We start from the raw sequence: 10706 nt of genomic DNA on the forward strand, positions 1-10706 counted from the left end.
AGGTATTGATGATGAGACCAGGACTGTAATCTGCATTACGTGAAGAATTCTTGATAAAAATTATAATATTAAAATGAAGGGAAATTGTAAACTGTTGGTCTCTTGCTTCCTTTATGTTAAAGAGTCTCCAGTCAAAGTCGTGGCCCTGTGTGCTGGTTCTGGGAGCACGGTGCTTCAGGGGACGGAGGCCGACCTTTACCTCACAGGTAGACAGCTTTTGGGTCTCCTTTTCTTTTTTTGTGTGCATCCTTTCCCAACCTTGGTTTATTTTTTACGAGATAAAAAAGAGATTTTAGGGCAGCACTTGGTATATAAATGGATCTAATAACTGTTGTTTGAACCTGAACCAAACAGGAACTACACTGAAATTGGAGACAGACCATATTCTTTGTAGAAGGAAAAAAAAATCCTTTAGCAAATTATTAGATTATCTAAAAAACTGATGTTGAGCGTTTATTTAACCTGTCTTCTTCCTACACATGATTTCTTTTAGATTTCATGTCAGTTAATGGGACACTTTCTACTTTTCCACCTTAGCCAGAAAATGGTTCTTACTCAGCCCTGGAGCCAGTCTTTAGTTCCTATAAGTTCTAGCTCCAGAATCTTCATAGAGCCGTTCCTCTCACCTCTACTCAGGCATCTTCTCCTACCTGAAATACTTCGTCAAGTCCCTAATCTTAGTTTTCCACGTACGCCCCCAAATTAACTGTTCTTCACAAGCACAGTTTGATGGGGTATAATATCCTAGCTACAAAGCCTTCAGTGATTTCCTTTGTGTGTCTTGGTCAAGCCTGAACATTCATCCTCTTCCATGCAGCCTTTGCTTACGCTGTTTTCTGTAGCTAGAATGCCTTTCTTGCCCCTTTCTTTATGCTTCTAGTGATAAGCTCAGATACCTCCTCGGAGAACCTTTTCCTTTTGCTGTCTGGCTCCTGTCCTGATAGTCATGCCTTCCTCGCCAGTCCCCGTCGCTTTGTCCTTAACCTCCAGTATGCATTTCTGTTGGACAGTAACTGTTTGGCACCCAGGCTTTACATTCTGTCCTTGAGGATAACATCTAATAGGTAACATGGCCTCTCATTCAAAGGATTTGGAGGTACTTTGTACACTTGCTGATACCAGGGGCATTTCCACCTCTACTCTTCCTTAGGATTAAGAGAGAGAAAGTTAAGAATTACTTTTTCCAGGGCACCTGGCTGGCTCAGTCAGTAGAGTATGTAACACTTGGAATTGTAAGTTCAAGCCCCATGTTGGGTACAGAGATTACTTAAAAATAAAATCTTTTAAAAAAATTACTTTTACATGTATACTTCTAGGACCAGAATTCAGGGTCTTAACCCTTTGGCCATGCCCATGGCTACTTCCTAGGCTTCTGCATTATTATTCCTCTCCTGCCCCTATGTCCATGCCCCTTATTATCTAGCACATCCACCTTCAGAGGCTGCTGAACTTAACGTTGTCACATCCAGAAGTACAGGTGTGCAGCATCTGAGCAAGTCTGATGTAATCACTCTGCACTTATTAAAAATGTACATGACCATTACCTGTTTTCTATTCTTCTAAAGATGTAAAATTTTTATAAATCCTCAAACTTGTACCAGATTGAAATAAACTTTCAATGTATAAGCAATTTGACAAATATAGCATTATGTTACTATTTCAATTTTTATTTCTTGTTTTGTTTTTTTTTTTTTTTTAATTTTAAAGATTTTATTTATTTATTTGACAGAGATAGAGACAGCCAGCGAGAGAGGGAACACAAGCAGGGGGAGTGGGAGAGGAAGAAGCAGGCTCATAGCAGAGGAGCCTGATGTGGGGCTCGATCCCATAACGCGGGGATCATGCCCTGAGCGGAAGGCAGACGCTTAACCGCTGTGCCACCCAGGCGCCCCTATTTATTGTTTTAATCTTTAAAATATTCGTTTATTTTAGAGAGAAAAAGCGAGCAGGGGACGGGTAGAGGAGAGGATCTTCAAGCAGACTCCCTGCTGAACATAGAGACCAACCTGGGGCCTGATCCAATACCCCCGAGATCATGACCTGAGCTGAAACCAAGAGTTGGATGCTTAACCAGCTGAGCCACCCAGGCGCCCCGTGACTATTTTTAAATTAACTGTAGGGGCACCTGGGTGGCTCAGTTGGTTAATCGTCTGACTTTTTTTTTTTTTTTTTTTTTAAAGATTTTTTATTTATTTATTAGAGATAGAGACAGCCAGCGAGAGAGGGAACACAAGCAGGGGGAGTGGGAGAGGAAGAAGCAGGCTCACAGCTGAGGAGCCTGACGTGGGGCTCGATCCCATAACGCCGGGATCACGCCCTGAGCTGAAGGCAGACGCTTAACCGCTGTGCCACCCAGGCGCCCCAATCGTCTGACTTTTGATTTCGCTCGGGTCATGATCTCGGGGTCGTTGGATCAGGTCCAGCATCAGGCTCCTTGCTCAGCAGGGAGTCTGCTTGTTTCCCTCTCCCGCTGCTCTTCCCCCTGCTCGTGCGCGCTCGCTCTCTCTCTGTTAAATAAATAAATCTTAAAAAAAATAATAAAATTAATTATAACATTTTCCCTTGAAGGAATTTCAGACCTGTAGGAAAGTTGCAAGGATAGTATAATGAACTTTTGTATACCCTTCACTTAAGATTACTAATGGTTATAGGGACACCTGGGTGGCTTTGTCAGTTAAGTTTCCGACTCTTGATCTCAGCTCAGGTCTTGATCTCAGGGTCATGAGTTCAAGCCCCACGCTGGGCTCCACACTGGGCATGGAGCTACTTAAATAAATGAATAATAAAGATTACTAATGGTTATATTTTGCTACATTTGCACATTCAGTGTCACATATGTGTTACATATGTGTGCGTGTATATGTGTGTGTATATATAAGTATCTATGGGTGTGTGTATAAGTATATTTCTATTTATATGTTTCCCCTAAAACCATTTTGTAATAAATTGTATACATGACCTTATCCCTAAATACATCAGCATATATCTCCTAAGAATGGGGACATTATATGACCATGGACAGTGATCAAATACAGGAATTTAATATTGTTAAAACACTTATTTAGGGGCGCCTGGGTGGCACAGCGGTTAAGCGTCTGCCTTCGGCTCAGGGCGTGATCCCGGCGTTCTGGGATCGAGCCCCACATCAGGCTCCTCTGCTATGAGCCTGCTTCTTCCTCTCCCACTCCCCCTGCTTGTGTTCCCTCTCTCGCTGGCTGTCTCTATCTCTGTCAAATAAATAAATAAAAAATCTTAAAAAAAAAAAAAACACTTATTTAATATGTAATCTATATTTAAATTTTGCCAGTTGATCAGAATTTTAGCGTTTCTTTTTCTGATTGATATCCAGTCCCTGGTCACTGCATCTGGAATGCATCTTTGTCCAGCGCACTATCATTTTTGAAAAGTGTAGACCATTTATTTTGTGGTATATCTCGTATATCTCTATTTGGGGCATGTGATTTTTTCTCATAAATAAATACTTTCTTAAAACTAGGTTGTTTTTTTATTAAACTATTAATATGTGCATAAGATAAATTAATGCAATTCGTAATTGTTAAAATAGCCTTCCTATCTGGTTACTTGGGGAGATACAGAGTGTTGTTTTACTTGGCTGACCTTGGATGTCTGTGATCTGAGATATCACTTTGAGTATAACATTAGGGATGAACAGTACCAGCTCAAAGACCACACATAGGCCTCTGCTGATTGATGCTCATCACTCTTCCTTTGAGTGAAACATGGCAGTATTGTGGTAATATTGTGGAATATTGTGGGTAATATTGTGGAAAGACCAGCAGATGGGGAGCTTGCTCCTTGCACATATAAATTCTCTCATTTGCTCTTTCTTTCCCACAGCTACCATCCTAGCTAGGCTTCTCTTCGCTTTGCCTTCAGCTGTTATTGCAGTCTTTGCAGATTCCTCCACTTTCATGCCTTCTGCTCAGAGCATTTATAATTGTCCAGGCCATCAGACTTGTCCCTCCTGAAGATGGCTTCTAACTGGGCCCGTTAGGGTCTGTTTTTCGGTTACAAATTAAAATATTTTACTATTACAGATTAAGATATTTTAGGCGTGCCTGGGTGGCTCAGTTGGTTAAGCGTCTGACTTGGTTTTAGCTCAGGTCATGATCTCAGGGTTGTGAGGCCTGGCACTGCGCTCAGTGGGGAGTCTGCTTGAGATTCTCCTTCTGCCCCTCTGCTTGTGAGTTTGTGCTATAAAATAAATAAATAAAATCTTAAAAAAAAAAGACATTTTAAAAGGTGCTTGAACAAAAACTATCCCATATATGAAATTTCATATATTGGGGAGGAGAGGGGAAGGGGGGGTTGAAAATTTCTTGGGGGGAAAAAACTTTTTTTCCCCTAAGAAACTTTTTCCTTATTTTTTTAATGCTTTTAGGGCACTAAACATATTCCAAAATTATGCTTGTTATGAACAAGCCAAACTGCAGTGTCTTTTTGCTGTTAAATTTGAAGTCCTCAGCTTCACAAATGGGTTTTTTTAAAAATTCAAAACACTTCAGCTTTCCCAAAATCTTTTTACAGATGATGAGATCCTCTTCTGCCAGTAACTTCAGAATTTCTAGAAATTTTGCCTAAGTGAAAGGAAAATAAATACCCTATTTTTATTGTTTTTTACCTTGTCTTTAATTTAGAAATAAACTTATTTCATCTTTACGAATTAGACTAGAGTTGATACTGAAAATTTTGGTGTTCACAAAGCATAAAGGAGTCTTTGGGAAGTATACCTAGGATTTTCTGGAGGTATTTGTTATTTAATATTTGTATGAGAGAGGAGTTTTCTGAGCCCCAGTTCACTTAACAGTGGTCATTTATTTTATAATGGAAACATTTTGTGGTTTTTGTTTTTTTTAAAGTAGGCTCCAGGCCCAGCATGGAGCTCAATTCGGGGCTCATATTTATGACTCTGAGATCAAGAGCTGAGATGAGATGAAGAGTCAGAGAGCCTTAATCAGTGAGCCCCCTAGGGGCCCCATTTTGAGCGGGTGTTCTTAAGGGCCTGGTTCTGGCAGTATTAGATACTGTTGCATATGCATCTTTAGATACTTGTCTTGAGCAGGCCAAGGAGAAAGAATTTGGAATTCTTAGTGGGATGGTCTCTTTCTAAATTGGAGGCCATATAAGAAAACCTGTACCTAACTTTCTAGATTTATGTGGAAGTTCTGCTTTTTACACAGTGTGAACTTGGTGTTTCTGCAGTTGTGGTTCAGCATTCTACAGACTCCATGTCTGATACGTAAGTATTTGCTCTTTCCTTTGTTGGCAGGTGAGATGTCCCATCATGATGTTCTGGATGCTGCGTCCCAAGGAATAAATGTCATCCTCTGTGAACATAGCAACACTGAACGAGGCTTTCTTTCTGATCTTCGAGATATGCTGGGTGCTCACTTGGAGAATAAGATTAATATTATCCTGTCAGAAACAGACAGGGACCCTCTTCATGTGGTATAAAGCATACGGGAACAACGGGATGACAGTCTACAAATTGACTGCCTCCCAACTGGAATGCATAACGTGAATCAATGGAGTTCGAATCCTCCTGGATTCTAAGTAGAATGTCTTAGAACGTACATTATTTCTGGTAAATTTGCTTCACCAAATGTTCTGTAGCTCATATGGTAAAAACCATAACATAACTACCATTCAAAAACAGGTGTTCATTATAAGATGACTTAAGGTGATCATACAATGTAAAGCACATATTCGTGTATGAACTCCAAGACAGATCCACTAAAATCTGTTTACTTAACACTCTGGGTAAGTTGCTCGAGCAGTCTTCTCCTTCGCTTACTTATAGATGGGATGCGTCATTCTAGATCTCTCTGCCCTTGGTTAATTTAAAAATTTACTTTAAAAAACTTGAGATTGGAACACTTATTTCTAGGTAGTAGCCTCTAGGAGGTGATAAGGTCTGTCTCTATGTTCCCATTCCTAGATCATTAATCTTTCACCTAAATTTCAGAATCAGGATGAGGTTTTATTTTTTTTTTCATATATATGATCATTATTCATGACTATTTTATTGTTTTTTAGGTAACTCACCTGGAATTTTATTAGTAATATAAAAAGAATGGTTAATATAAAAATATGTTTAGCTTTTAGAATAATCCCAGTTATCATACAATATTAATTTTGTGCTAGGCATTCTCAGGTATGTTATAAACACTTTCAATCTTTAGAAACAAGAATATAGGTATTATGATTTCCATTTTACAGATGAGTAAACTGAAACAGGTTAACGAGTTTGCCCAAGGCCAGGTAGCTCGGAAATGATGGGAGTTTGGACACAAACTCAGGTAGTCTGGTTCCAGAGTCTGTGTTCTTAACTACTTCTTAATGAATATTGACAAACCTGATGCAGGAGGTATGTAAGAAATCCTGAAGGAAAATCCATTTTAACTGGGATTTTTTCTGGGTGGCATGGGAGGTTTTTCTTTTGAATTCTTCTGAACATATTTCTAGTTTCTCTGCTGAGCTTTTTCCTTTGGTAGTGACAAAAGCAAATCTTTTAGAATACTGTCTGAGATGAGAAAGGAAAGAATTTTACATTTCTTTTGTAGGACCCTTTTCCTACCAGTCATTTCCTGGAGGATTTGGGATCCTAACTTACAAATTATTCTTGATGGTTCACCTGTAATATTGATTCACCACAGAAATAACCAGTAGGACCAAGCCCCCAGTTCAAGGGTTGGAGGAGGAGCCCGGAGAGGCGGTAGGAAGAGAATCAGCAAAGTCTCAGAAGCCAAGTAGAAAGCTTTGATGAGGAATGGTCGAATTCAAAATCGACCCAGTGGGAGAGCAGACAGCTTTGAGAAACTCTTAGTGGCATTTACCTTGTGGTCTATGTGCCGGGCCCATGGAGATGTGGGGAGAATAGGATAGAAGTGTAGATGATACTTAAGAGTCTATTGTAATTACCTATGCTAAAGATATGCAGAGGGCTTACAGGTAAGGTTTCCTGGGGAAAAGGGGGAATTCAGTGAAGAGGCACATCTTGAACGAATGCTAAGTATAGAGAAACAGCATAATGCATTGAAAAAGCCCAAGTAAGTCATCTGTTGTCAGGCAGAAAGCAGGAGGCAGGAATGGTATGGTCAGAGGTGATGCTTAAGAAATAGCTTGAGGGCAATGATTCTTCAGCTTTTTTTTTCCTTTATGGCACACTGAAGGTAGGACATGATTTCACCTTTAACATTTACTCATTCTGAAGGTTGTGGATTAAAGTCCTTTTGTTAGAGTTTCAGAAGCGATTTAACATATCAAAGAATTTGTTTATGATTGGACATGCTTATTGCCAAATTTTTTTTTTTTTTAAAGAATGCCATTGTTACTACAATTTTTAAAGTTTCTTTACTGGCATGTTAGCGTTTCTAAATAACTAAAAATACCCCCAAATGTGTCCTCTGTAGTTTTTTCAAAAATGATCACCAAAGATGAATTCTTTATTTTCACCTGCCAAATTTTCTGAACTGTTAACTTCAAGGTATTATTTAGTTGGATATCTCATTGCTTTTCAAATTTTAATGTGCAGAAATGTATGGAGATGTAGTTTAAAAACAGACTGATTCAGATGCTCAAGTAGAGCCCCAGCATGTATGTGGTCCTGAGAGAATGTTGCTGCCATTTCAAGGACTGCACGTTAGGTAGAAGTAAAGATGGTGACCTAAATATGTGGGTGAGGGGCGCCTGGGTGGCACAGCGGTTGAGTGTCTGCCTTCAGCTCAGGGCGTGATCCCGGCGTTGTGGGATCGAGCCCCACATCAGGCTCCTCCGCTATGAGCCTGCTTCTTCCTCTCCCACTCCCCCTGCTTGTGTTCCCTCTCTCGCTGGCCGTCTCTCGCTCTGTCAAATAAAATCTTTAAAAAAAAATAAAATATGTGGGTGGGCTCGAGGCCAAAATGTGCTGCTATATGCCAAAATTGTTATGAGAATGTGGTAATTAGCTTTCTATTAAACTCACATTTAAAGTTATATTTTCCATAGCATCAGTTATTTGACTTTTCAGCATATTAAGATACTGTAACTTTTAATGCTATCAACACCCCATATTTCTTCCTTCACATTCCTTATAACTCCTCTGTCTAGCAGAGCCTTCTATGCAGGAAGTGTTCAACAAACATGAATGAAAATGTTTAACAGCAATTTGAAATATCAAAAGGTAGGCGACTCTCCTAAGGGAGAAGTCAAGTAATTACAGAACGCCCAAGAACAGAGTCATTTGCATAACACATTTTTTTTATTCCTCAGTTTTAGAAGCACACAGTCTGTGATAAGGCAGACCCTCCTGACTCTTCATCTCTCGTGATTACTCAGGACTAAGCTGGAAGAGTCTTCTCACCTCCTAGAATGTAGGAAAAACATTCTGAACAATGCTACTGGCTCCACATTGAATTAGAGGGGAAAAGTAGACTTCTAAAGTTAAAAAAAAAAAAAATCTATTAACCATCCCCTGAACTCACTGATCTTTTATATGAATGAACTATTCATGTATTAAAATGACAAACATACATGCTAAGACAATCTAGAGCTGATTTAGCACTCTCTGCATCAGGAATGCAGTGTTACGTACTCTTCTGTAGAGTGTAAGAATGCCTGTTCTACATCTTCTGTGCCTTTTTTGGGCCTGTTTATGTGGCCATTTTATTACGAGCAGCCAGAAAAATCTTTCAAGGTTTTCAGGTCTGTTCACTCTTGTCAGGAGCAAGTAACAGAAGTTGGAGCCTTAGCAGTCATGCTCTTAACGGTAGAGTATGAGGAACATTGATACTCAAACAAGTTAATGAGTGTAGCATAATTCTAAGATCTTCAGATCTGTAAGATGCACTTACAAATTTTTGAAGGACTTAAAAATATTTTTAGTAAAAAACCAGCACTGTAAAAAAGTGATTCTATCCAAATTGGCTTTTTATTTATTAATTAATAGACTATTGACACATACTGCTTGCAAATAGTATGGACACAAAAATTATAAAAATAAATCAGTAGATATTTAAGGGCAAATGCAAAATTTGCTTATTAGGCCATTAAAGATTTTATATACTTTTTTTATATAAGTTATAAACTAGATATATTAAGCAAAAAAAGCAAGGTGCAAACGAGCACATATCATATGCTACCATTTGTGTTTTTAAAAGGAGATACAGACACATACCCTTCCATGTGCATAGAATACCTCTGGAGGAATACACTCCTGTCACTGGTCATGTAAGGGACTGGATCGGTGTGAAGGGGAAGGAAACCCACTTTTTACTGAATATCCTTTGGTAACAAATTTTAGAATCAAATTCATGTACTAGTTTTGTTTTAAATAATTTGATTATATACAATTAAACCCTCATACATGGATTTAACAAATTATATGCCACAAAGAGAAAGGACTTAAATTCTGAGCATTTTGGGAAATAGTTTCATGAAAGGGGTTTACAAGATAAAGTACGTACCGCATCAGCAGTTCTCAGTTGTTTATTACAGTGATATTTTAATTAAAATATTTCATACTTGGAAATGAAATTCTTTGAGAGTATGTGAAGACTATAGGTGACCAGAGGCCAAAGTTAGCCTTTTTCTCTTTCCTAAGGAAAAAGGCTTGAAATTACTTTAAGAAAAAAATTGAAATGTCTTACACTGAGTTTTGTGTCTACTTGATAATCAAGATTAAAATCAGCCATTAATATGCTGCTCACTTTTAAGTTATTGAAGAAAAATGTCAATACAAGAATAAATTTTTATTTTCTGTTGTCTTGAAAACAATAACTAAAATGTAATTCAGTACTGTGTTTCAGTAGCCTGGCTTCTTTCTTGTGTCATGAAGGTGATGGCAGAGATGTTAGCTGTTCCAAGTATCATGATTATTGTTCATGTGCTTTCCCCACTATCCCAACTTAAGAGGGTCATGCCCTCTTCCTCAGTCTTACACACCTTTTGTTAAGCCTTTCAAGAACAGTAGGATGATCTGCCTTCATTATACTCGTCAGCTCTGACAGAACAGCAAATAGATTTTGTACTTCCATACTCTGGAACAAACACATTTGCAAACAATCAGCTCTGGGAGTGTTTAAAAGGCCCTCAAAAAATTAGGAATAATATCATCTCTAGTATAAAAGAATTCAAAAACATCCAGCTCCAAATAGTCCCTGAGCATACTGTTCATTCCAGCACGAAGTCTCCAGAGAGGTAATGAATGAAAGGCACGTTTTCTCCAACTTGAGGACCGCTGCATAGTACTAGAGATGGTACACCAGCCAGGCTAATGAAGGTTCTAATCGATGACATTCCTCCCCTCCCAACTTTAAGTCTTGTACACTGGAAGAGTCTAATGTTAGATGTAAACACAACACTTTATAGACTAGAGGAGTGGCAGCTGGTACAACAACCCTTCCTTCCACAGAAGATTTCAAGAGTAAAGGACAACTTCAAGACTCCTCTTCTTCCTTTTCCAGGAAATCATGCAGTGTTCCACTGTCCACAGGAATTAACAGATATTCCACTCCATCAGTTCCCTAAAAGAAGTGAGAAAACCATGGATGTTAGTCATTTGTAAAGAGATGGAGGTGAAGCCTGTTGTAGGTTTGAAAAAAAAAATGGATTTAATATTTTATATAAATATAGAAATGTAACAGATTAAGGTAAAAGGGTACATAGGCTTATCTACTTAAATACATTGAGTTTATAGTTAAACTATT

General features: G+C 38.6%; 2 protein-coding genes across 12 annotated transcripts in view; one reads left to right on the plus strand and one right to left on the minus strand.

The window, feature by feature from the left end:
* Nucleotides 1-7995, plus strand: part of NIF3L1 (NGG1 interacting factor 3 like 1) — a 42420-nt gene extending 34425 nt beyond the window's left edge. For 9 of the 10 annotated variants that reach the window (XM_019795985.2, XM_011220523.3, XM_034654935.1 and 6 more), the window contains 2 exons: nt 123-206; nt 5291-7995. In XM_019795985.2, coding sequence (XP_019651544.2) covers nt 123-206; nt 5291-5475 — 269 coding nt within the window. In that variant the 3' untranslated portion in view covers nt 5476-7995. The remainder of the gene's footprint in view (nt 1-122; nt 207-5290) is intronic. The other variant, XM_019795989.2, reaches the window with a different exon arrangement.
* Nucleotides 7996-8239: 244 nt separating this feature from the next.
* The window catches only part of ORC2 (origin recognition complex subunit 2), a 42963-nt gene continuing 40496 nt past the window's right edge, over nt 8240-10706 (minus strand). For both annotated transcript variants that reach the window (XM_002915844.4, XM_034654929.1), the window contains exon 18: nt 8240-10523. In XM_002915844.4, the coding sequence (XP_002915890.1) occupies nt 10437-10523 (87 nt within the window). In that variant the 3' untranslated portion in view covers nt 8240-10436. The remainder of the gene's footprint in view (nt 10524-10706) is intronic.

The sequence above is a fragment of the Ailuropoda melanoleuca genome, chromosome 2 (genome assembly GCF_002007445.2).
Source record: "Ailuropoda melanoleuca isolate Jingjing chromosome 2, ASM200744v2, whole genome shotgun sequence".
Classification (NCBI taxonomy): domain Eukaryota; kingdom Metazoa; phylum Chordata; class Mammalia; order Carnivora; family Ursidae; genus Ailuropoda; species Ailuropoda melanoleuca.